Below are 27,504 nucleotides of genomic sequence, written 5' to 3' on the forward strand. Positions count from 1 at the left end.
CATTTTACTAACACCTGCATACTGAAAAGCAGAATCCATTATTTTTTCTACTGTACCATACATCTGTTTCTTAAGACATAATTTGTGGAGATTCACTCACTTGTAATGATTTCATGTAAGTAAGGCTAGAGCAGGTGAGAGTCCTCTGAGTCCCGCTCTTGATCAAGCACAGAAAGATACTACACTGCTATTCTGCTGGCCTAAAAGTCTCCACAACTAGTGTAAATAGGGAGAAATATAGCTTCAAATGTATTCACTTTATTGTATGTTTCCGTAGTGTTACTTCTCTCTCAGACAGAAACACAATATAATGTATGAGTGTGAGTTATGTTATGGTTATCTGAAACAAAAATACATAATTAGTGATTAAACATTGACATCTTTCCATTATATAAAGTCCACAATGTGCTAAGTAAACATCAATGTGCCTATTTCAATTCATTTCAAAGCAATGACACAACTGACATATAGTTTATCAAACAAAGGAGACAGTTGCTCAACTCAGCTAACTCACTCAGGAAATTCACAAGAGACCACTAACCGCCCATAGCAATGAAAACAATGACATTAGCAAGTTGTCCTCTAGCACAGGACATAGCCACTCATCTAGCCACCCCCATGACCATACAAGGACTGTGAAACAGTCATGTCACGTCAGTGTTAAGCAGATTGACCATTGGTCAATTCTGATGTGTGGCACATTAACAGATCAAATCCAGGAAAAAAGGCATATTATTGACATTCTTATACGTTCCTATGTCACTAAAAACTCTCTATTGGCTTACTGTTTTGCTGTGCTTACAGGAAGGTCCTCATTCTCTCCCCATGCTGAGACTTTGTGTTAATCAATAACCAGGTTGAGGTACTTGACCAGGTACTTGAGTGAATAGACTCACAACATCCCTGGACATGTCTACACACTGAAACGCTATGGCTGAAAGGACTTTGCTAAACATGCAAAAATACTGTCAATATTTAACATGATGAATGACTGTTCTCTGCCAGAGTAGGGGGACAATATTATGAAACTTGTCCATAGGGACAGGACCGCTTGACTATGTGGGCTGAACATTTACTTTTTCTATTCAGTTATTCAACAAGTGGTGTTTAATGAAACTAGGTATAAGAGCTGCTGACGTAATGATGGCGACAAGCGATTCTCTAGTGACAGAATAGCTACACCCACAAAGAAATATAAAACTCTTAGACAAAAAGTATCATATTTTTATTTCATTTGACTCTTTCTCCCAAGTATATGGGCAAGGCTCCATGTTAATTGTCCTAGTCCATTCCTACTGGGTGGTACAGTGTATCTGCCATCAAATAACCTTCACTACACGCAGTCTTGGGATACTGACAAATACAATCAAATCTAACTTTATTCATATAGCACATTTCATACTTATGCAATACAATGTGCTTTACAGGAAAAATTAAACCTATTGTACAGTACATTGAATCTTCTTAAGCATATTTGCAATATAGTATTACATTAATGCCAAGCCAATCAGTACCACAGCTGAAAACAGCTGAGCCTTTTGTAACAAGCGTGTGCACCACCCTGTGGCAAAAGACCACAACTGCATGACAAACTCCACAACCTACCACTAGTACAAACTCAAGTCTTCTATCTTATTTCTAAAATAAATCACACTGGAGGTCAAATGAAAAAAAAAAGTAAAAATAGTGAAAGATAATCAGATCAACGAACAGAATTCTAATTTTCAAAGCAAAAGTCTCGAACCCTTTGTTCTGATTCCTGCCATGAGAAGTGCTATCCAACAAAAGCATTTGTATAGTAAATTGTCAATATGGCTACATTTTAAACAAATGCGGTTCACAACCCTAGTATGACAAATCAAGGCCATTCATTTGACAGTAAAGACAAAGGGAATATGCTTTGTTTAAATATAAACTATTTATTCATCAGTTGAAAAGTTAAATATAAATTGCTTTTGCATCAGACGTTCACATCAAAATCAGGAGTGTCAAACATGGAGTGATGATATTGGTTCATTTTATGTAGTACGGCTGCTGCCATGGGGGTCATTTTCAGATCCATCATCTAGACTGGCAGAGTATAGTCATCTAAATGGGTATCCAACTGTTTTAACAGGAAGTTTACGTGCATGTCTGATAACCCCTGTAAGGGGAAGAGAAAATGTTCCTATAACTTCTGGATGAGGATGGAAGAGGCTCCTCCACCTCCGTTGCAGATCCCAGCCAGGCCGTACTGGCCAGACTTCAGATGATGTGCCATGGTGCCCACAATTCTCGCCCCTGACATCCTAAGGACAATGGACAGACAATACTGTAAGTAACTTTTTTCAATATATTTGATGAATGTTTGTATTAACGAAACATCACTATGTTTTTCATCCTCCCTCTACATCAGGTCTAGCATTGTTCCGTATGGAAATGCTTTCAAGCATTATCAATCCCGTAATTTTCCCACTGTACAATGCCAAATGAATTTTCTACAGATCCTATCATCTTTGTTGAGTGAATGTTACCGGTCTTTATAGAAGTCCATGTCACTTACCCGATAGGGTGTCCCAGTGACACAGCCCCTCCGTTGACATTGACCTTGGTGGGGTCAATGTCCAGCATCTTGATATTAGCCAGGGCCACGACACTGAAGGCCTCATTGATCTCCCACATGCTAATGTCCTCCTTCTTCACTCCACCTGCCTCCAGGACCTGAGGGAGAAAAACCTGTTTTTTTAACAAGTAGCTACAGTATACTGAAGTCCTGGGCCAAAACAGTAGTTCTATACCATGCATAACTCAATGGAACCAATAGGATAGTCATAGCATTCACAACCTGCACACTTGGTGCACTGGGAACATCAAACCCACCATGAGTCTTCAATGAGCTGCAGACAAACCTGAGACCCACCTTTGGTACAGCGAACGCAGGAGCGATGGGGAAATCAATGGGGGCAACAGCAGCATCAGCAAACGCTAGAAATGTAAGAGAAAGGGAAAGGTTTACTTATCTATCTATCGGATTTATCTCATTTAGGGGTTCAAATTACTATCAAGTTCAGGCCCCTTTACGAGGCAATTTTACCACAGGTAATTACAAATAGTCATAGTCAATACTGGCACTCCCTTCCACTATCACTGGCTGGGAGAGCAACACAATTCAGGTTGTTTTTTCCACCGGCAATTACGAAGTTGCAATATAATGGTCAATACTGGCACACCCTTCTACTATCGCTGATTTGGAGAGCTAAGGCAATTAAGATTTTTTTTACCACAGAATCTATACTCATTTCAGAATATCCTGACCTTCATGACAAAGAGCATATTTCATCATATTATCATATTCTTATCGAACTACAAATCACACAACTTTTAAAAAGTTCACCTCTCCAAGTCTAAAGAGAACAGAGGACTTGTCTTTCCAAACTTTCTTCACTATTAGTGGTCTGCAAACCTACGCTCTCTTTTGTTTTGGGTGAATGTGGTTAAAACAGAGCCTGTCTGGCTTGTGATGGAAATGGAAGATTGTAAACCTTTTGAGATTGGAGCAGTTGTTTTATCTCCTACTAAGTTAAACAAACTTTCCTACAAAAATAACCTAATCACTCGGGAAATAAACAAACCTGTCACCTACCGATAGACTTTCGGGACCAAAACTGTGTTCGTAAATGAAATATATCTTTCAAGGGATCTCATTCCATGATCACTACCTTAAGGTGAAAGTTGAGGACGTGCCAGGAATCCCCGCACCCCTGCAGTGTTATCTTCACAAACACACTGTAAGCAAAAGCATTGCATAACTATAGTCTGGGTTGTTTGTGGGTGTGTGTGCACATGCATGTGTGTGTGTGTGAAGGAACCTTACACACAATCCTGGCCAGTGGAGTGAGGTTGAGTCTTTTTGCTGCATCTGCTGTCATGAGAACCAGGGCGGCAGCACCGTCGTTCAGTGTGCTGGCATTGGCTGCCGTCACCGTGCCTGGATTCCAAATGACCAATAAGAATTCATATAATTTGTGCATTGAGAGGGTTTTCTATCAAGCACTAGAATGTTTTTTGAATCAGTGTCTGTCCTTAATGCAAACAATTCACAAGGGTTTTATTGTATAGCACTTTTTGAATGTCCTTCAATGTCATAGTAAACCATAGCATATGCCTATACTGAAATCCAAGTGTTTTGTTATCCTGAGAAAATTCAGAAATCGACAGAAATGTTTATTTAGCTCTAGGCTCTCTAACAACAAACTGTTGATGTCCTCATTACTCTTTCCCCAATTGTCAAGCCCCATTTCTGAGAACAGCGACACATACTGACCATTCTCTTTCTGGAACACCGCTCTCAGCTTGGCGACTTTGCTGAAGTCGACACGTCTCCACTCCTCATCCTCTGACACCACAATATCAGGCTTGCCTGCGCAGAAGCAACATAATGTGAGTGACAAGCATCTGACACACTGTGAATCAGTTGATACAGTAGTTGGATAAGGTAACATCCCTTACCTCTCTGGGGGATGCTAACCGGCACTATCTCTTTGGCCAGTAGCCCTGACTCGAATGCTGCTTTGCTGCGGCTGTATGAGCTGATGGCATAGGCGTCCTGCTCTTCCCTGGTAATCTGACTGTTCTTGGCTGTGTTTTCTGCACAGTTTCCCTACAAATGAAGACAAAGACAACACAGGTATATGAACGTCAAATCATTTGCAAAAGAGTGAACTTCTGAACTGCAATCAATCTCATTCTCCCTAAACGAATGGGAGTGATAATAACAACCACAGAAAGTGGCCAGAGAGCCTCTTCGAACATCCCATGAAAACCACAAACATATAATGTAACAATGGAGCGCTACCATGTGGAATTTGTTGTAGACGTCAGTGAGGCCGTCTTTGACGATGAGGTCCTCCACCCTCAGTCCTCCATAAGCCGGGGTGTCTCTGGTCATCACGTAGGGGACATTGGACATGCTCTCCATGCCACCAGCCACCATAACATCCTAGCACACAGAGATAACACAATTGAACTGCTGCAACTTTTTGTTACGCTTTAAATCTTTTTCTTCAAGCTCAATGTGGACGTATATGGTGCGACTCCCTCTATAGGAAAATACTGGACTTTATTGGCTAAAGATTAAGAACATGGTCATCGTCATCTGATATTTGTGACCAAAATCCACCAGGTATCGAATCTAAACCACTTGTTCTGCAATTCTGTGCTCATTCAGTATCTACAGGAGACACCACCTTTTCTCTAGTAGTTTGAGAAAAAAAAAAAAAAACTTTCCTATTTGTGTTTCTCCACAAGGACAACATCCTCACAATGTCAATTTAGGGGAGTGAGTCTCTACCAAGTGCTTTACTTCATATATGTTCTTATTAAATGCCATAACTTAGGTGACAACATGCAGTGGTTTATGATCAGACCTCAGATCATATTTTAGCAGACAAGACAGGTATCATGTTATAGGAACTTGAGTGGTTGTTACCTGATGTCCACACATTAAACTCTGGGCAGCTAGCATGATGGACTTCATCCCGGAGGCACAAACTTTGTTGATGGTTGTTGCTGGAGTGGAGAGGGATAGTCCTGGAAAAAGTAGAGTGTATTACAACAAGAAACAAGTCACAGCACAGTATTCACCCCCTGGTTATGTAAATCTGCTGTCCTAGCTGGCAGTGTGTGTGTGTGTGTGTGTGTGTGTGTGTGTGTTAATCTGCTCTGCATACCTGCACCAAGTAGGGCTTGTCTGGTAGGGGCCTGGCCTTCGCCTGCTTGCAGCACATTACCCATGTAGACCTCCTTCACCTCCTCCACAGGAATACCTTGGCACAAAAGTTATACAGTGAGAAGCTATTTGACAAGATGCACTGTGATGTTTCCCCCTTAAGTTTCCATCTGGCAATTTCACATACAAGTCATTCCCCATCAGACCACTGTGGACTAGAAGGATCAGCTTTACTTTATTATACATGTACTGTATTTTGTATGGTGGCTTGTCTTCAGTCCCATACCTGCTTTCTCAATGGCTCCTTTGATGGCAATGGAACCCAGTTTGGTGGCAGGTACTGCTGACAGCGACCCTCTGAATGACCCCATTGGGGTACGGACGGCACTGACAATGACCACTTCCTGAAATGAAACGTCAAAGTTTGTATAGTCTGATATTTTAGTTTTTCTCCCATCCACTCAGTTTCCTTTGTCAAGGTACTGTATCAATAGGTAGCCATTGCTAAACCTGGCAACACTTAATAAATGAAAAGTATGTTCAAAAACGGCCCAAAAATGTACAAAGTGCCATACTTACATTTAAGGAAGGGCGAGATGAATAGGTCCTTGACAGGTACTTGTGAACCTGCAAGGGCAGAGGGTATTAGCAGGCAGAGGGTGCATACCATAACAAAACCACCGTCAGTGATATGCAAGCCAGATAAGGAACTTATATCCTGCTATCTGACAACTGCTGTCGTTGGGATATCCAACATAAATCCACTGATGATAGCTGCTACTGAAATGTGCTTGTTTGCTGGCTGGCTAAGCTTCCTTGCAGAAGCTGTATTGAGTTGCAAGACAGGCCCAATGGCTAGTAGCTAGCATGTGGTTTTGCGTTTGATCAAAGAATCAATGGCCTCTCGTACAAACATACCCGCATTGCTTGTTTCCCCACCCACACTTACCAGTCGCTTGCAATGTTGGGTATGCATGGTTAAAAGTCCACTTGATGACATAATGTATAACTGAAACAGATGACTGTTTCGCACAGTTGGACCGAAACCTATTTCACCTTCAGCCGTGCAGTGTCGATCCAACCCTAACCAGCCAACCACAGCGAGAGGTGTGTCTGTAAAACGTCATACGTAGCTCACTGCGCATTGTGGTAATTGTAGTTCGATCATGGGTTCTATTAATCAAAATAGTTGTAAAGCAATGCATTACAAATGCTAAATTGTACTGCTAAAATCCAAATGTATTTGCTTGATTTCACACACAAGTGCTTCAAGTCTGTCATTTGGATCTAAATGTAAATAAGTTTGACTGGTGTGAAGAGTTAGGCAAACTATGTCATCTCAATTACAGTGATTGTATGCATAAATGCCCACAAATGGTTGTATCTGACGATTAATGGTGGAGAGGAGCAAAGCCCCATGAGTCCGGCAAGAGAGACTACCATCCATGCAACTTACTGTTACCAAGGATCCTTTTCAAAATGAACTTTCAGCCACAAACTAAGTAGAAAAGGTAGCTGGCATGAGCTTGATCATCAGAAACAGGCTGCATGACAGGGGAAACAGAATAGTCCTCACTACAGTGGCCCATTGTGTACATAATCTCATTTCAAATCCAGATGTTCTATCCATGAAAAACAAAAACAATCACCAGATTTCCAAAATTTAAAGAAAAATACTTTATTATGGAATTTTGGAAAAAACATTCAGCAGTTCATTCAAACATACTAACAGACATTATGGTACATTACCACTCTTGCATAATAATGTTAGACCAAGACAAAAAGAGAGTACACATTCTCAAAGACTCATGGAGACCTGCAGAAAAATACCTTTTTGATGGCCATTTTGGTGTATAAATCAACAAATCAATAACTCTAACAATAAACATTTTCAGACAGATAATGGGCTAAGTTTAGCGATACAACCGGTAGTATAACTATAAAAGTGAGAAATATGAAGGAGACTCTCGTACTCTAGTAGCAGTCCAACCATCTGTAGTTCAGCAGTACACGGACCACTCTTCTGGCTGAGTAGAGATATTCTGTTTGCCTGCTGCCACTTGAAAAATACAGGTAACCTAAAGGACACAAAGGAAGACATATTAGTGCCATATTAGTGTCACAGAAAGGCTCAGGGATGATGACTTTGTTGTACTGTAATGAGCCTTCAATGTCACTACCCACCGTGGTTTTCAAAAGCAGCATCCACCTTGTTACCAATACCAGGGAAGCTTTTGAAGATGTATTTGGGGTACCCACTGTCCATTTTGCCTCTCCTCTCATTGAAGCTATGGGAAAATGAAACAGCACACATTTACTGTACTGCAGTATGGTTCAAACTCATGTGACCACAACCAGGGACCATTAGTCCAGGATATTCAGCCAAATGTAGGGTAAGTCACTCACCTCCAGTATTTCCTACCCACAAAGAAGAGGGTTCTGCCAGTGGATGCCACATGAACTGCAGCGTCTATCTTTGTTACAAATGAGGGAAAGCCGATGTTGGAGAGGGGTTTAGGATAGCCTGATAGAACAGTGAGGCCTCGGACCCCCCAGTAATGATTCCCTATGGGAGGAAATGTTTGAGAGGAGATTAGGATCTGACAGGTAACACAGATACTGTATGGGAGAGCTGATTGTTGTCTACTGTGCACTGTGCTCCGGATAGCCAGTCTTCTATTGAGTCAGTGCTCATTTGTACAGATGTTATATTCTTTACCTTCAAAAATGAGAGCGATGTCCCTGGCCTTGTATTCATAAGCAGCATCAACACGATTGATACTAGACCAGGTCGTCGAAACTTTCTTTGTCATTACACCATTCCAGTAGCCACTCTTCTTCCAGAAATACCTGGCAAATAAACAGAAATATGTTCCATGAGTATTACAACACTTGGGTAAACACATTACATGAAGAACCATACAAGCCATACTTTTATGTAGAATGTGACCTTCACTATGAATGTTCTCTCCAACCATGACAAAATATCTTGCCTATACAGTGGTTGTGTCAAAGTGTATTTTCATCATTGTGGGAAAGGTTTCATATCCCACAATGACCTCTGTAGGTTTGCGTAGGACATACAGTAGACAAGCATAGTCAAGTGTCTCACCCATTTTTGAAGAAATAAAGCTCATTCCGAATTGCAGTAGCAGCATCAAAGACAAGGTTCCTGTTGCATCTCTCTGGAGGACTTGGTCCAGCTGGCTTTGGTGTGGGCTTTGGTCTGGGCTCAGGTCTGGGTTCTGGTTTGGGTTCTGGTTTAGGATTCGGCCCACCTCCTGATGTTGTTCGGACACCTAGGGGGGAGGGGAGACAAGATTGAGGTTATTTGTCTTGGGATATGAGTGTATGCAGCAAAACATATTTGAACCGCATGAAAAGGGAAGTCATGAAAATGTAAATATTCCATTGTGTATAGTTTACAGCATGTAGATATCAGTCACAATATATTAATTCTGTAAAAATGTTTCCTTTTCACTCTAGAATCTAGTTGTTTAATGTTAACCTTCCCACAGTGGGCTGAACACTCACCATATAAAGCCTGTACTCCCCGCCTGTCGTCCGAAGGTAGCTTGTACCCCTGTGTGTTCACATAACTATAGGTGGGGTACATCAGAGCCGAGCGGTCGCGTGAGTGGTCCAATCCCAGAGCATGGCCAAACTCATGGGCAGCCACGAGAAGCAGATTTATCCCTACACAGGGTCAGAGAAAAAGGTCAGGGTGGAAAACATTGTTGTATTGTGTAAATGCATTCAATATTAGAGTACATTGGTATTGTCTTTCTGATCCTATGTTAACATTTACATTTTGGACATTTAGAAGATGTCTTTATCCAAAGCGACTTACAAGTACATTTGTCTAAAGTAAGTGAATCATCAGTCATCATAAGAAAAACAAATCTATGCTAGGACCAGGGGCCATTAGCAGTCACAATGCTAGAAGAAGGAAGGATTACTTTTTTTTAAATTTTATTATTTACAGTAGAGAAGCTGTACAGGGGGTTAGTGGGGATGAAGAGGTCTTTTGGAGGAACAGGCAAGATGTAGCCTGAAGAGATGGGTCTTCAGTCTACGGCAGAAGATAGGTAGTAATCTAAGGTGGCATCTGTACCTCTTTGACTCAAAGTCCATGGTTCGTCCTCATCGAAGTGTGTGTCGCCACCTTCGCCCTCTCCTGGAGAGTTGGCGTGGGCCAGGACCCCATTTGGCCCATCAAAGGGGTAGAAGTCTCCGTGATCTGGTTTGGAAGGGTAGGAACAGTATTGTTATTACAAGTCAACACAGGGCCAACACTATCTCTACAGGGGCAGAGGATAGAGCAGTACTCACAATTGGCTTTAAACAGGATCATTATGTCAGCAGTGCCGCTGGAGATCTGTTTGAAGTCCAGCGGGATGACATCACTGTAGAGCTTGAAGGCCTGGGCTATGGTGGTATCCACCTCTCTCCTGCTCAAGTCTGATGTGTACTCAGTTATCCTTAGGCAAGAGATATGAGGAAACAAGTCTGTTACATATTGGTTGGGAGATACCCTTTATGGACATGTTGAGGCTGTTCATCCAACCAGTGCATGTGTCATCACTTGCAACCTCAACTATGGAAGCAATGTTTTCTTAATCCTTTCTCTGCCTGGTATCTGTTTGGTAAAAACCTATCCCATTTTCGAGACTGATATCACCCTCCTTGTCTAAGACAATGAGGTCTAGTGGAAGTGTAAGTCATTGTATGTACAGTACCTGTAAGTGACGACCTTCTGCCTCCAGCGAGGCTTGCCACTGAAGTGTCCGTAGCGGGCCAGGTCTTTGACCCCACAGCGTGGCTGAGTCATCACTTCCACAGTGTTGGTGTCCAGCTTGCCCGTCACCTCCAGCCCAAAGAAGTCCTGCATCTTCTTCAAGTCATCCTCAAATGAACGTGGCGTATCATCAAATGCAACCCGTCTGACGGTGACGTTGGTAGAGCCAACATCAGAATAAAACTGGGATAGATAAGCCTGGAACAGAGATTGTTCTTTAAAATCTTGTAAACACACTGACAATATTTCTGAAAATATAAACAAATGTTCTTAAATCTGATGATAGGGTACCAGTGTGAATAAATCATTAACACAACTATCCAGCCCCTACCTCCTTTAATCTGTGATATTAAAATACAATTATTGAATTATATCTGCCATGATAACTTTACATATTGACATATATGGCATAATGAAATGTCATGCAAAATATGTAATTCATGTACGCATACATATTACATAGTAAGTACACATTTATTTACTAAAGTGAAATTTTGTTTACCTCTGCTCTGGCCTGGTCATCTGCAGACATGGTGGCATCTTGGCTCGGGGGAGTTGTGGGAACAGCTTCACAAAGTGCTAACGACAACACGGCCATTAACACGGTAAACATTGCTTGCCTCATAACTGTAGCTTTCCTTTACTGCAGAGAAGAAAGTCTATCTACTCTTCAGCCCTCTCTGCCTCTCCCTATATAGCCCAGCTTTTGGCACAGCCCATAGGAAAGGGTATTAGCGGTTTTGTAATTTCCCAAAAATTGCCCATATCCCTTTTGTGGGATGTCTATTGGTCCATACTGAATGCGTGATTGCTCGATAAAGCATTCCAGACATTGTCTGTACAGGCCCTGTTCAAGGGGGGAGGGATAGGGAACTTGTTGCAATTGTCTGGGAGGAGGCAGAGCGGGAGGAAGTAGAGGAGGTGCAGGGAGGTGTGGAAGTGAATGAAAGAATATAATCACTTCTATTTGTGTATCTAATCATGTGTATTTTACTTCCATATTAATGTATTGCTATTAGTATTGATCTAAAATGGACTACCTCACTAACTACTACCTTATATAATGTGATCCCTTATATAATGTTATGTTCACTAAATTACTTTACCTTGCCATGTCTAAAGTGAGTTGTATACTATGTTTACTTCACCTATTGTAACTCATTGAGCAGGGCCTCTCTGTCTGTGGGGCGGTGCCCGGTGGAATGTGGCGAGAAAAGTTATTAATTGAGACTGTCCTTGAGCAGCTGCAGCCTTATCTGAATTATGGTTGTTTGTGTCTTACTATAAAGTGTCCTGTCGGAGTTGAGACCGACAGAGAGAATCACAGCAGGCTATTGTCTCTGCTCTGATCGATTTGTCTCTCCTTATTGCAATAATAAATAATAAAGAAGCTTTTACTTGATCACACTATGAAACCTGTGTGAAGACTGATGTTTTATTCTTCCAAGAAAGGCTGAGAAAAGTATTGTTGATTTTGAATTTTAGGAAGTTTTGTCACCATGATGTAGAGAGTACACAAATGTACACATATGTTTACATACCACATATAACACCAATATAACAACAACATATTTTTGCATTTGATCAAAACACACTACGATCGCAATCATTGCCAAAACATACTCATCATACTCATGTTCATCAAATACAAGTCTTTGTTTTTCCGAAACAAGGGATTGAATCATACGCAGAGTTTTTACCTTTCTTTTTCAATTTCTCCTCCACAATAGAACTACACAATGACCCTTCTGCTTCCACTGTATTATTGGTGGACAGAACATCAGTAACATTGAAAGATGTATAAAAGAGTTGTTCTAGAATCTTTCATCCACTAACTGACCTTTAAGGTTTTATATGCAAAGGCTAATGGCATATATCTTATAGTTTCTGATATATTACTGTTGCCTATTGTAAAAAAAAAAATAAAAAAAGTAAAAAAAATAATAATGGGTAGAATTACTGTTTTGTCCACTAATGTGATGTGTTGCAATTATGGGAGCTATGATGTGTGCGAGGGAGATTGGAAAAATAAACATCCACTCCTACGTCAAGAGTCTGAACGTGTCAATCTAAGGTACTTATGTCAGGGCTTTTAAGAAAGGTAAGAAGTTCAAGCTAGAGGCAAGAGAGGCATCTCTAAAAATGTAGTCATGTCCAGGCACGAAAGAGGATGTGTCACCATATATGGCTATGGAAAGATGTGTTCAACAAAACACAACAAGTTTGTAAACAGCTTTGAGGTGAAGTTTGTAGATGGATGCATTAACATTTTGAACAAGTTGAACAAAATCTAAGAGGTTAGAGTTGCGTTTGGACTCAATTACTCAATACTGTGCTGTATATCAGAACTGTGTGGCTCCAGTTTCTGTAAGTTACTGAGATTTCTTAGAATTAGATTCTTGGAATTTCCCTGTGGACAATCTTCCCATGGTTAATTGATATGAATCAGAATGGAATCAGTATATGCTAATTCTTGAATGTCCTCTGACAAGCCAAAATAGACCACTTTCTGGATAAATCAGTGTGGAAAATGTTCCCTTCAGAGAAACTAATAAAACACATTCTGTTGAGCTATGTAACATCCGTTAAGTACCGGAAGTTTAATCAACTATAATGAGGACCAGACCAAGCAAAACAGTTAATGGGGGAATCTGATTCATACTGTACCTACTGTACATAAAGGCTATGGATGTGCCATCTTCTCTCATGTAGCCTGGGGACATACGGTATATCAGGTCATATACTGTATACTCAGGACATTTTTCCATTGCTCGAATTCACTAGCTTTTGTATTTCATGACAAGAGAGGTGAGGCCAGATTTCCACAGTCTTGGCAGTCACAGGTGTTGTTGACCATCTACTTGGGTGTGCACTGACAAATTATGACTTTAATCTTATAATTAACTGATAATTATAATTAACTTAATCTTATAATTAACCCTTGCAACAAAGAACCATATACTGTATCCCCATGAGCATTTTCATTATGTCGTAGTTGTGTAACAGTCAAAAACTAAACTAACTGATGTAACCTAACTGACCTAATGGTTATAAGAGTATTGTTTTTGAATGTTTTGTGATGTTTAAACATCAAAATGCAAACACTAGATCTCTGTAACTTTTGCAATGTTGGATTGACATTGTTATTTGAAGGTTGTTGTTAAGTCAAATGTTGGTTGGAATTAACAGTTCATTAGACTTGTAATGTGATATTCAATGTTATTATTCAATGTTGACTTAAGGTTGTCATTTGATGCTCATCATTGAGCATTGCTACACAAAGTTTTGTTAACATTAGCTGTTAATGGTCAGCATCAGACTGAAATCTGAGCATCAGAATGTGAAAATAATTATTTGCATAAATACAGCTTTAAAAGTTGAATATTGAGGTACTGTAATGTGAACATCCTAACCAAATGGATACTTGGATCCAAATTGATCTGTTAGATCAAACTTTTACATAACTTTATACAAAGTTTGAACTTAGACATTGCTGGACCATACCATTTTCCATCATGACGGATATACAATCAAAAAACGCAACATCAGTTTTTAGAAAATGCCCATGGGGATGTGGCATTTTCATATATTTAGATGATCACTGATTTAGAATCTAATGATCAGTTACTGTAATATCTACAGATCTAAACGTTAATGGAAATACAATGTGCATCTTATATACTTATGGTCTGCAGACAAAACCAATATGCCGGATGATTCATATTGGCTGTACTACTAGAAATATGTCACATCACCAGCATTGGAAAATGGAGATACAGGATATGGTCATTTGTTGCAAGGATTCAAAAAGTATACAAAATAATGATGAACCCATTTTAAACACAAAAAGTACATAAAGTGTTATTAATCAAACCAAATCAATTCCCTTTACTGTGTTAAACTTTTTCACAATGAGTAGTCAAAACATAGAATTCAATTAAAATGTAATTTATTTGACGATACAAAGTGCAGACATGTAACTTCATAAATACGTGTTACTTTCATATTCATATTCATATTCATTCAATACATTCATGTTTTAATACAGGGTACAATTTTTGGCAAAAATAAAAACAGAATAATTTAGATTATTTAAATATAAATTATTAAATATATATGTGAAAATAATACACATTGAAATCTCACATGAATGAAAAACCTTTTGTGCCATTTGGTTACATACATTGTTCAAATTCACTGTTCACTGTGGCTACTGATACGGCTCATGTAGTTACTCTGTACTAACCCTACTCATACGGCTCATGAGAGTAAACAATTTAACAGCGCAGGAAGTAACTATTCCCCAGCACACGGTACAGCCTCTTGGACCTCAGACTGTACTCAAACATGTAAGGCCCATTATAGAGGTAGGTGAAACCTGTAAAACACCATCAAGTAGAGGTTAGGGACATGTATATTAGTTTTTGTATATTATTCATAATGACTAAACAAAAGAACACTGAATTGAACAGTTAGTATGATATTCTGGTAGTATTCTACATTATATGAAAACTGTCTATATTCCAGAGCTGTTTTCAGACTCACCTTGGACTTGGACTGCTGCAGTGACTTTCCCTGTCATGCCTGGGAAGCCTTCGTCAAGCAGCTTGGGGAAACCTTTGTCCATCCTCTTCCTGGCCTCGTCATAACTACAGAAAGCACAGAACCATAAGGGAGATTGTTATTCTCTGTTTGCCACAAACTCTCCCAACCATTCATTGGTTTTCTGTCAGCCAATTCAATATCTAATGGCAATGTACAGCTCATAGAAAAGCAAATGATTAATTCAAAACTTTGTAATGAAAGACTGCACACACACCTATAGTAGTAGTCGCCAACAAAGAACAATGTCTTGCCAGATTCTTCATCATAGAGGGCAGCGTCAACTTTGTTCACACTCCTGGGCAGACCCAAACTGCTGAGGCTTTTGGGATAGCCTCTGACAACGTCATAGCCATAGATAGCCCAGACCTGACGATCTGCAGAACCATGGAAACACTGAGGTATGAATGTATGTTCACTGGAACAGGTGTAGATATTCACACATTGTTATGTAGAGACATTTATGAGCCATTTGGGGACTCTCTCATACCTTTGAAGAGGAACACGCTGTCGGATTTCTGGCTCTCATATGCTGCATCAATGTTGTCAGGGATGTCGGGCCAGAACCTCTTGATGAGGTGCTGCTCTGTACTGCTGCTTTGAGGGAAGCTACGCCAGAAGAACCTGAGAATAGACAGAACATCAAGACATACAGTGAGAAGTCCGTACCATAGAATACAGGCAAGCTTTTTCTCTCTCTAAGAGGTATTGTTCAGTGGCTGTTGGTGCGACCGATTATCATAGATCAATAGTTACTGTAGCCTACCTGTCCTTAAAGAACATCTTCTCTCCACGCAGAGTGGTGACAGCATCCAGGACCAGAGTGGAGTCGCAGGCATCAGGGGTGCTGGGGGCTGTAGGTTCAGGCTTGCTTGTGTCCACATCTGGGTTTGGGCCTGGAAGACAGAAACAATGATTAGCTTCTGTAGCAAACATGTCCTCCATGCTCATAACTACTTGAAGATCAAACAATTGACCAAGGTTTTTTTGATATTCACTCAAAAGCAAACTGGGCAGAACAGATCATTGGATACTGACCATAGAGGTACTGAATGCCATTGATGTCGTCCCGGGGAAGAACGAAGGAGCTGGGCTCTTTGTAGCTGTACACAGGGTACATCAGAGCTCCAGGGTCATTGGAGTGGGACAGGCCCATGGAGTGGCCAAACTCATGGGCTGCCACCAGGAACAGGATGTACCCTGGCATGAATAGAAAAGACATGATTACACCTCTGCTCCTGTTCTTTTTTGTGACAAGCAATTATCATTTATCAAAGCATTGCCTACAATGATAATAGTAGAAAAACATAGAATGAATAAGTTTAGTGGGCGAAATAATGTTGAATAGTTGGATAGGAAGTCTCACCTTCGGGTGATTTAAAGCTGAAGGTCTCGTCTTCGTCAAAGTGGGCGTCACCACCAATGCCAGGGGATGGGGCAAAGGCATGGGCCAGGGTGCCGTCAGGGCCATCAAAGGGGTAGAAGTCACCATGTTCTACAGAGAGGAGAAACCTTAATATGAGCCATCCATTATGGACAAATATGGCTACATATCTATAAACGTCCATAACGCATGTAATGTGCTGGTAATATTCGCGTTAGCTTAGCTTCTTGAAAATGATGCACTTGTAAGTGTCAATCATAACACCCCAGAGGGTGAATTAAGGCATGGCAGAGGGCCTCTAATCACAACCGTTTGACTCCTTGGCAAGCACTAGCATGCCACTGATGGCATTGGGGATGTCTGTTTATGGCTTGTGACGTTGGTTACGTAAGTTGTATTGAGGGAGCTCATGTTCCAAGCTTTTTGCAAAGGGATTACTATCAATGACTGCTCAGTACAGGTACAGGTATGCAATGACAGAAAGAAGAACAGTGATTCCTCTATGTATCCCTACCCAACTACGCAAACATACTTAGAGCATTTTAAGTGTGTCTAAGTAGATGGTGATTGGTGGTTACCTCCGGCACCGAAGGAGATCATGATGTCAGCGGTGCCGCTGTAGATGCGGGTGAACCTCAGGGGCGTGACCTTGGCCCACACCTGCAGCGCTCTCTCTATGGAGTCGTCCACCTCGGACTTGGACATATCAGGGGTGTAGTTCTTAATCCTGAGGGACACAGCATCAGTCAACATTACAAATACATCATATCCATATCCAGCATACCATGATGTCTCATTCATTGTTTATCTGCACAACTGGACTTTCACTCAAAGGTTTCTGATCACTTTGTTGGTAATTGGAACCATCATGTAACAGTCCCAAACTCTATATGTGTCTATATTAATATTTTCTCTCTTATATATCACTAGCGGGTTTGGAGTCGAACTGAACTTTTACCTGTAAGTGAGCTTGTTGGTCTGCCACTTGAGGTTTGTGCCGAAGATGGAGTAGCTGGCAACGTCTGGTACACCACAGCGTGGCTTCTTCATTATGTCAATGGTCTCTGAGTCCAGCGTCCCGGTCACCTGGAGGCCGAAGAACCTCTGCATCTCACTGAGCTTCAGACTCTGCTGATTGACCCCTCGTCTGAGGAAAGGCCCCTTCTGCTCCGTCAGGTTGAAGAACCTCTTCAGGTACGTCTACAGGAGACACAAAGCAAGAGATTTAGCTACAACAACCTATACACAATTACCCCGGCACAGAGAGGGATATATACATATAACTATATAGAATGGCATCCATTAATGATGAGTACAGTAACTGAACAAGAGCTTCAATAGATTTTCAGTGTCTGTTTTCAATACAACCACTTTGGCTTCAAGTCAAGAAGTGTCATACATATGTAAAATGTTACCCATTAAATCCCTGCCTGAAGATGTAAGAAAAAAACTTACCTCTGCGAGAGCTTCATCTTGTTCAGTAGGTGGCACTATTGGAAAAGAGTAAACTGCTACTGCCAGGCTGGCTAGAATGCACAGATTGAAAGTCTTCATGATGCTTCTTCCTCAAGTGCGTCTTTCTGTTTGTGTGGTGGCCGAGGTCTTATATACACTTGAAGCCTGGGATGTTGAGCAACAATACAGTGACTCACTCACAGGCTTGTGAAAAACCTACCATAAAACATAGGGAAGGAAATGAGGTTTTTACAGGTCATTAGACGATGAATTTTTCCATACAGAACATACCAAAATAAATACTTCCCTCACATAATTACAAACGTAATGATCACGTAATTGTGATAATAATATTGATCAATTTGTAATCCACATGGTAAGATAAAAGCAACTATTCCGACAAAACATAAAAAAAAAATAACTATTCTGACAATTTTTTTTTTTTACAGCCATGCTAAACTTTAGTTATTTGTTTTATGTATAATTGTATCATTGTATTTGTATTTCTCACTCCAAGTGTGTGAAATTTTTTTTATATATCCAATTCAGTTGTATTAAATTCTACTCTATTTATTCTAGAATGTATTTCTCCCCCTGAAAAGCATGTTGATTCCTTCCATCATCTTAAATCAAGTGTGAGAGAGTGAGAAGACATTGATTTTAACAAAACAAAGGAAAATGAAAAATGTTGTTGTGTTTTTCTAAATAAAGCTGGACTTGAAACTGTTTACCTGTAAAGGTACAGTGCTCTGAATACAGTGATGTGACATTCAAACAGAATACACTATAAAGCTGAAAAATAATAATGATGTTTCATTCTTTTTAGTTACTTAAACATGTGTGATAAGTGTCACTGGCATTGTCCTCTGACAGGTGCCATGATTGTTACGTGAGGCTCGTCCCTCAACTGACTGATGCACATACAGTACCAGTCAAAAGTTTGGACACACCTTCTCATTCAATGGTTTTTCTTTATTTTTTACTACATTGTAGATTAATACTGAAGACATCAAAACTATGAAGGAACACATATGGAATTATGTAGTAAACAAAAAAGTGTTAAACAAACCAGAATATGTTTTATATTTCAGATTCTTCAAAGTAACCACCTTTTGCTTTGATGACAGCTTTGCACACTCTTGGCAAGGTGTGTCCAGACTTTTGACTGGTAGTGTACAGTATTGCCACATACATTCATGATAAACTTATGAAACTTGTGAAAATTTTTATATTACAGTATCATATGCACAGTAACAGTAAAATGATGATGGTCATTTAAAGAACCAGCCCTTACATTTTTACATTTTACATTTTTGATATTTAGCAGACGCCTTTATCCAAAGCGACTTACAACAAATACATTTGTCTAAAATAAGTGAATCATCTATACATCAGTCATCATAAGAAAACAAATCTATGCTAGGCCATTGGCAGTCAAAATGCAGGAAGAAGGAAGCATTATTATTATTCTTTTATTTATTTGTGGGCAGACAGTCATATTACATTGGTATCACCAGGGAAACCCCATGATTCACTATTCCACAGAGACATGTGGACCTTTACTCATCATAGTGAGCATAATGAGCTAATTACACTGAAGGTAAATAATTTATGTTGGGATTAAAATAGTTGTAGGGCTTTTTCACTACTCTGAATTCTCATTTCACCTTTCTCAATAAGGACATGAACATTGAGTTTGTTTTATTTTAAAATGTTTGAAATGTATTGCATGGTTAATGTGCAGGTTGCTGAAAGATCAGGCACTCAACACACACGTTTTTTAATGTACTTGGTTTGGTATGATGTAAACTTGGTCAACAGTCTCAAATGAGAAATAGTGAGGTTGAATTGATGCAACGTTTTCAACCACCAGCTGTCCTTTTCCTGTCATTATTGCTGATAAGCTACGACATATGGTTATGGGAATGGTTCAGTGGAAAAGTACTTTTAGATTTCAGTCAGTGTCAGTCTTTCTTAATATTGGGTAAAGAAATGTCTCAATGTTTTTTTCAGGTACAGTAAGGGCGACAGACAGCAGCATCTGCATCTTGAGAAACAAGAGAGGACTGTTACTGTTACTGTCTTTCCCAATGCCACTGAATGACAGTTGAGTTACTGAATGACATTGATTCAAAATGTATGACAGATAAATGGAGCATAACGCTAGTGTAATGACTGTCGTACGCAGGCAGAGGACTCAACTGCACAACTCGGAAACAAAAACTTAAATTCAAAAGAATAGTCTTTAATTCCAAAAAAGCCTGGTTCGGTACACAGGTAGGCAGTCAATGAGTAGGCAGATAATACAGTAAGGGGTAGGCAAAAAGGCAAAATCAGAAAACGAATCGTAGATCAAAAACCAGGAATACTTAACACTAGGAATATTACTGGGACGTACGACACGAAGGTAGAAAGACGAACTGCCACAGAGACAGGAGAACACACAGACTAAATACACAGGGGAGGATGATGAGGGACAGGTGAAACCAGTCAGGTCGGGGTAGACAATCACACAGGCAGGAAACACACAAGGGCAGGTAGCGAAGTGTCTGGAACGAGAGACAATGTGAGTAACACAAAAATAAACAGGAAACAATGAATGAATAACATGAAACAAAGACAAACCTAAACTAAGGAACAGGACGAGACGTTACAGTTAGGTCAGGCAGGGCACTCTAAGTCAAACGGCGCAGCTGTCCATCAAATGACAGGACAGCTAGTTCACACATATGCAAAAACACCAACACATGTTCAAGGGACAGAGGCTTAAAAGTAGCCAAGTTTACGTTCCACCATATAGCATTTAACAGTTGTGACATGGTTGCACTAGGCTACGAGAGAAAGTTTGGTTGTCTGCAGTGTTGGGGTTTTATAGGTTACGGGCTGTGGTCTTCCTTGTCTACCATCAGGCCGGTCTCATCAGGCAAGTACGTGGATACTTTCAAAACTGAGTTTGTTTGTTTGAATTAAGTCACAAGCTCCGGCAAGCCAATAACAAGACACTCCATCTCGTAAAATGATATGGAATGTGGCGTCAAAGCTAGTTACCGACCAGCTTAGTATGGCCCTGGCAAAGTGGCATGCGGCCATACACGCCCCCACTGCCCCTGGAGTGCCAGTATTCGGGAGCCGTGCTACCCCGTTCATTATGGAAGATCCGCTTCTCACCGCTCCGGGACATTAAAGGTAGGATGGTGTCCCGCTTCTCACCGCTCCGGGACATTAAAGGTAGGATGGTGTCCCGCTTCGACAACATAAACAACGGTGCTTCCCCATCCTTCTCAGTACCCAACCAATCAGCAGCTGTGTGTGGTGGCAGTTCCGTGTTTCGTTAGACATCACGCCCCGTAGATCCCTGGGAAATGCAGTTCCGGCCAGCAGTACGACTGCGCTCGGAAATCAGGGAAGTTAATCATTCTACAAATCCTGCCCTGTCGATGTTTCTGAACGTCTAAAGCTCCGACCTAACATCCTAATCTTTGTTTACTAATTGTCTAATTATCTTTTCTTGCAGGTTGAGTTTTCTGTTGAATGTTACACATGTCTGTAAGGGTCCACAGTCCGCTTACACAGTGAGATGGTCTATGAGACATCTTCAAGTAAAATCAATAAGTTGGTGACCATTAGAGCCTATGTGACTGTGCAATATCAGTTTCTGTAGCATTACGGTTCTTAGGGTCTTCATTTTGGAGTTTTCTTAGTCGGTCGTGTTTCTAGCTTCAACAGTGTAAGAACAGTGGGGTTCTGAAAATTGCACAGCCTGGGGGTAGTGTGGTGGAGTCACTATTGTAAATGACAGAGCTAGCTACCTAGAGACAAAAATCGGTAGCCAGCAAGATAACTGACTTATTATAAGATGAGGTTTTGACTAAAAGTGTTATATCTGACAACTTATGAATCAATTTAGTGTAATCTAAAACTGGTTGCTAGGCTATTATGGCCTTGAAGTTGCTGTAAGTTAATTTTTTCGGTAAATTTCGTCTTAAAACCAAGTTCAATAATGAGAGTTTTGGAGTTGCAAAGTTTAGGTAATAGTTTTCAGGGGTGATCATTTGCATATTGGTCAACAGTTCTCTACTGAGAATGGGATTGGCAATCTACCTTTACTGTGTTCAGCTTTGTCACAATGAGTAAGGCAATGTGAGTCAAAACATAGAATTCACATTAATAAAGCATTTATTTTAATAGACATACAGAAAGTGCAGACATGTAACTTCATTCCATTCATATGCATTCATTCAATATAGTACATTCATGTTTTAATATAAGTTACACTTTGAGCAAAAAAAACAAACAGAATAATTTAGATGCATTCATAAATATATATAATAAAAGAATACATGATCTGTAAAAAGAAATGAGTCAACTGAAATCTCACATGAATAAAAAACACTTTTTGCCATTTGGCTACATTCATAGTTGTTCACTGTGGCTACTCATACGGCTCATGAGAGTTAATGGTCTAACATTGCAGGAAGTAACTATTCCCCAGCACACGGAACAGCCTCTTGGTCCTCAGACTGTACTCAAACATGTAAGGCCCATTATAGAGGTAGGTGAAACCTGTAAAACACCATCAAGTAGAGGTTAGGGACATGTTGTTCTTTTTAACCTTTATTTATACCGGGGAAACGCACTGAGACCAAGGCCTCTTTACAGGTTCACCGTGTCCACAATATCAATACAATTACAAGACAACACATAAAAAATACAATACAGTAAAAAATATAAATCAATACATCATATAAAACCAAAATATTATGTTATATCAGGAGAAGCTATCACGTCCTTCACCAAAGAGGTCCTCATTCAACAACCTAATTTTCCCAAGAGGCACTAGAGCAACCAACTGTAATGTTTTTTGTAGAAGAGTTAACCAACTCTGAGAAAGAGTTAAGTATAATATTCTGGTAGTATTCTACATTATATGAAAATTTTAGATGGTATAAGGGAGGACTTTTTTGTGTATTTCAGCATGTTTGGCTTGAATAATGTATATACTGTCTATATTCCAGAGCTGTTTTCAGACTCACCTTGGACTTGGACTGCTGCAGTGACTTTCCCTGTCATGCCTGGGAAGCCTTCATCAAGCAGCTTGGGGAAACCTTTGTCCATCCTCTTCCTGGCCTCGTCATAACTACAGAAAGCACAGAACCATAAGGGAGATTGTTATTCTCTGTTTGCCACAAACTCTCCCAACCATTCATTGGTTTTCTGTCAGCCAATTCAATATCTAATGGCAATGTACAGCTCATAGAAAAGCAAATGATTAATTCAAAACTTTGTAATGAAAGACTGCACACACACCTATAGTAGTAGTCGCCAACAAAGAACAATGTCTTGCCAGATTCTTCATCATAGAGGGCAGCGTCAACTTTGTTCACACTCCTGGGCAGACCCAAACTGCTGAGGCTTTTGGGATAGCCTCTGACAACGTCATAGCCATAGATAGCCCAGACCTGACGATCTGCAGAACCATGGAAACACTGAGGTATGAATGTATGTTCACTGGAACAGGTGTAGATATTCACACATTGTTATGTAGAGACATTTATGAGCCATTTGGGGACTCTCTCATACCTTTGAAGAGGAACACGCTGTCGGATTTCTGGCTCTCATATGCTGCATCAATGTTGTCAGGGATGTCGGGCCAGAACCTCTTGATGAGGTGCTGCTCTGTACTGCTGCTTTGAGGGGAGCTACGCCAGAAGAACCTGAGAATAGACAGAACATCAAGACATACAGTGAGAAGTCCGTACCATAGAATACAGGCAAGCTTTTTCTCTCTCTAAGAGGTATTGTTCAGTGGCTGTTGGTGCGACCGATTATCATAGATCAATAGTTACTGTAGCCTACCTGTCCTTAAAGAACATCTTCTCTCCACGCAGAGTGGTGACAGCATCCAGGACCAGAGTGGAGTCGCAGGCATCAGGGGTGCTGGGGGCTGTAGGTTCAGGCTTGCTTGTGTCCACATCTGGGTTTGGGCCTGGAAGACAGAAACAATGATTAGCTTCTGTAGCAAACATGTCCTCCATGCTCATAACTACTTGAAGATCAAACAATTGACCAAGGTTTTTTTGATATTCACTCAAAAGCAAACTGGGCAGAACAGATCATTGGATACTGACCATAGAGGTACTGAATGCCATTGATGTCGTCCCGGGGAAGAACGAAGGAGCTGGGCTCTTTGTAGCTGTACACAGGGTACATCAGAGCTCCAGGGTCATTGGAGTGGGACAGGCCCATGGAGTGGCCAAACTCATGGGCTGCCACCAGGAACAGGATGTACCCTGGCATGAATAGAAAAGACATGATTACACCTCTGCTCCTGTTCTTTTTTGTGACAAGCAATTATCATTTATCAAAGCATTGCCTACAATGAAAATAGTAGAAAAACATAGAATGAATAAGTTTAGTGGGCGAAATAATGTTGAATAGTTGGATAGGAAGTCTCACCTTCGGGTGATTTAAAGCTGAAGGTCTCGTCTTCGTCAAAGTGGGCGTCACCACCAATGCCAGGGGATGGGGCAAAGGCATGGGCCAGGGTGCCGTCAGGGCCATCAAAGGAGTAGAAGTCACCATGTTCTACAGAGAGGAGAAACCTTAGTATGAGCCATCCATTATGGACAAATATGGCTACATATCTATAAACGTCCATAACGCATGTAATGTGCTGGTAATATTCGCGTTAGCTTAGCTTCTTGAAAATGATGCACTTGTAAGTGTCAATCATAACACCCCAGAGGGTGAATTAAGGCATGGCAGAGGGCCTCTAATCACAACCGTTTGACTCCTTGGCAAGCACTAGCATGCCACTGATGGCATTGGGGATGTCTGTTTACGGCTTGTGACGTTGGTTACGTAAGTTGTATTGAGGGAGCTCATGTTCCAAGCTTTTTGCAAAGGGATTACTATCAATGACTGCTCAGTACAGGTACAGGTATGCAATGACAGAAAGAAGAACAGTGATTCCTCTATGTATCCCTACCCAACTACGCAAACATACTTAGAGCATTTTAAGTGTGTCTAAGTAGATGGTGATTGGTGGTTACCTCCGGCACCGAAGGAGATCATGATGTCAGCGGTGCCGCTGTAGATGCGGGTGAACCTCAGGGGCGTGACCTTGGCCCACACCTGCAGCGCTCTCTCTATGGAGTCGTCCACCTCGGACTTGGACATATCAGGGGTGTAGTTCTTAATCCTGAGGGACACAGCATCAGTCAACATTACAAATACATCATATCCATATCCAGCATACCATGATGTCTCATTCATTGTTTATCTGCACAACTGGACTTTCACTCAAAGGTTTCTGATCACTTTGTTGGTAATTGGAACCATCATGTAACAGTCCCAGACTCTATATGTGTCTATATTAATATTTTCTCTCTTATATATCACTAGCGGGTTTGGAGTCGAACTGAACTTTTACCTGTAAGTGAGCTTGTTGGTCTGCCACTTGAGGTTTGTGCCGAAGATGGAGTAGCTGGCAACGTCTGGTACACCACAGCGTGGCTTCTTCATCATGTCAATGGTCTCTGAGTCCAGCGTCCCGGTCACCTGGAGGCCGAAGAACCTCTGCATCTCACTGAGCTTCAGACTCTGCTGATTGACCCCTCGTCTGAGGAAAGGCCCCTTCTGCTCCGTCAGGTTGAAGAACCTCTTCAGGTACGTCTACAGGAGACACAAAGCAAGAGATTTAGCTACAACAACCTATACACAATTACCCCGGCACAGAGAGGGATATATACATATAACTATATAGAATGGCATCCATTAATGATGAGTACAGTAACTGAACAAGAGCTTCAATAGATTTTCAGTGTCTGTTTTCAATACAACCACTTTGGCTTCAAGTCAAGAAGTGTCATACATATGTAAAATGTTACCCATTAAATCCCTGCCTGAAGATGTAAGAAAAAAACTTACCTCTGCGAGAGCTTCATCTTGTTCAGTAGGTGGCACTATTGGAAAAGAGTAAACTGCTACTGCCAGGCTGGCTAGAATGCACAGATTGAAAGTCTTCATGATGCTTCTTCCTCAAGTGCGTCTTTCTGTTTGTGTGGTGGCCGAGGTCTTATATACACTTGAAGCCTGGGATGTTGAGCAACAATACAGTGACTCACACACAGTGAATTGTAAACACAGTGACTTGAAAAACTCAGTCAAACATAGGGAAGGAAATCGGGTTTTGACAAGTCATCAGACAATACATTTTCCATACAGAACATACTAAAAGAAATACTGCCCTATGTATTACAATTATGCTATATTATGTTTGTTGTACATTGTAGGCTATACTTGTTGTCATCGTTTTGTAAACCATATGGTAAGATAAAGCAACTCTTCAGACTAAACATACAGTATAAATTACAAATGACAAAAACATTTTAAAAATGTACTGCCATGCCATGCGAAAAATCATAAAATCTGTGATACATTTAGCTGGCTTTAGTTATTTGTTTTATGTATAATTGTATCATTGTATTTTTATTTCTCATTCCAAGTTTATGTGAAAAAAAAACATTTATATATCCAAATCAATTTATTCCAAATCTATTTCTCCCTCTGAAAAGCATTTTAGTCATGCAGAATACACTACAGCTTTGAACATTGTCCTTCGACAGGTGTCTCATCCCTCAACCGACAGATGCACATACAGTATTGCCATATAAAGTACTGCTTGAAAGTATGTGAACCCCTTGTGCAATTATAGATTTTTTTACCATGAAATCTTTCTTTAATCAGAACCAGTCTTTTTTATCTGACATAACAGGTTTATGTTTACCAATTCCATATGTTGGTTTAGAGGAAATCATGCAAAGAAAAACTAAATTATAAAGAAATTAGTGCAGGTGCAAAAATAAGTCAACCCCAAGTTGCATTGGTTAAATCAAGTATGTAAGTAGAATCAGGTGGGTAAATAATTGGGTATCAAATTAGATCTTTAGGAAAGAATTTGGGTGGGACTCTGATAAATAGAGATAAGCAACCTGGTCAGTTTTGTGTTACCAATACAGGTGAATGCAAAACACACCATGCCGAGAGGAAAGGAGATGTCAGAGGACCCCAGGAAGAGGGTAGTGAGAGCACATCAGTCAGGGGAAGGCTATAAAATCATCTCAACAAGATTTGAGCTCCATCAGTCCACTGTGAGGCAAATAATTCACAAATGGAAAGCATTTAACATGTCAGCAACTCAGCCTAGAAGTGGACGCCCTTCCCTATCCCCAAGAGCCACAAGAAAAATAATAAATAATAAATCAAAAGCCAACCCAAACATAATGCATAATGCAAGCATGCTTCAACAATAAGAAGAACACTGAATCGAAATGGCATTCTTGGGAGGGTTGCTCGGAAGAAGCCTCTGCCTTAAAAAAAAGAACTAAACTGTCCGTCTTAACTTTGCCAGAGACCACCTGGACAAGCCTGAAGGTTTCTGGAAGTATGTCCTCTGGACATTTGAGTCCAAAATTTACCTTTTTGGTCACAATCAAAACCACTATGTTTGGCGAAAACCCAACACTGCCTACCACCAAAAGAACCTTATTCCAACAG

At 40.5% G+C, this 27,504-nt stretch overlaps 4 protein-coding genes across 4 annotated transcripts; all 4 read right to left on the minus strand.

Annotated features, from left to right (window-relative positions):
• Positions 1-1,361: 1,361 nt before the first annotated feature.
• acat1 (acetyl-CoA acetyltransferase 1) lies at positions 1,362-6,790 on the minus strand. Its single transcript, XM_083696220.1, has 12 exons — positions 6,657-6,790; positions 6,287-6,334; positions 5,994-6,111; positions 5,709-5,804; positions 5,468-5,568; positions 4,835-4,978; positions 4,489-4,639; positions 4,304-4,399; positions 3,854-3,967; positions 2,900-2,964; positions 2,543-2,700; positions 1,362-2,288 (listed from the first exon to the last, which is right to left on the minus strand). Exons 1-12 carry the CDS (start codon positions 6,705-6,707, stop codon positions 2,168-2,170), a joined length of 1,263 nt encoding a protein of 420 aa, XP_083552346.1. The 5' UTR covers positions 6,708-6,790; the 3' UTR covers positions 1,362-2,167.
• A 576-nt stretch (positions 6,791-7,366) lies between these two features.
• Positions 7,367-11,211, minus strand: mmp30 (matrix metallopeptidase 30). The gene is made up of 10 exons (XM_083665496.1): positions 11,008-11,211; positions 10,447-10,703; positions 10,040-10,188; positions 9,822-9,947; positions 9,242-9,403; positions 8,820-9,006; positions 8,427-8,557; positions 8,114-8,273; positions 7,892-7,995; positions 7,367-7,785 (listed from the first exon to the last, which is right to left on the minus strand). Exons 1-10 carry the CDS (start codon positions 11,128-11,130, stop codon positions 7,682-7,684), a joined length of 1,503 nt encoding a protein of 500 aa, XP_083521622.1. The 5' UTR covers positions 11,131-11,211; the 3' UTR covers positions 7,367-7,681.
• A 3,510-nt stretch (positions 11,212-14,721) lies between these two features.
• Positions 14,722-18,056, minus strand: LOC310817978 (collagenase 3-like). The gene is made up of 10 exons (XM_083688736.1): positions 17,947-18,056; positions 17,450-17,691; positions 17,070-17,218; positions 16,474-16,602; positions 16,146-16,307; positions 15,874-16,003; positions 15,598-15,731; positions 15,325-15,484; positions 15,051-15,154; positions 14,722-14,883 (listed from the first exon to the last, which is right to left on the minus strand). Exons 1-10 carry the CDS (start codon positions 18,043-18,045, stop codon positions 14,783-14,785), a joined length of 1,410 nt encoding a protein of 469 aa, XP_083544862.1. The 5' UTR covers positions 18,046-18,056; the 3' UTR covers positions 14,722-14,782.
• Positions 18,057-22,097: 4,041 nt separating this feature from the next.
• Positions 22,098-25,978, minus strand: LOC310817967 (collagenase 3-like). The gene is made up of 10 exons (XM_083688725.1): positions 25,876-25,978; positions 25,379-25,620; positions 24,999-25,147; positions 24,403-24,531; positions 24,075-24,236; positions 23,803-23,932; positions 23,527-23,660; positions 23,254-23,413; positions 22,980-23,083; positions 22,098-22,509 (listed from the first exon to the last, which is right to left on the minus strand). The coding sequence occupies exons 1-10, from the start codon at positions 25,972-25,974 to the stop codon at positions 22,409-22,411; spliced, it is 1,410 nt and encodes a 469-aa protein (XP_083544851.1). The 5' UTR covers positions 25,975-25,978; the 3' UTR covers positions 22,098-22,408.
• Between the last annotated feature and the right edge of the window lie 1,526 nt (positions 25,979-27,504).

Source organism: Argentina silus (genome assembly GCF_951799395.1).
Source record: "Argentina silus genome assembly, chromosome: 2".
NCBI lineage: Eukaryota > Metazoa > Chordata > Actinopteri > Argentiniformes > Argentinidae > Argentina > Argentina silus.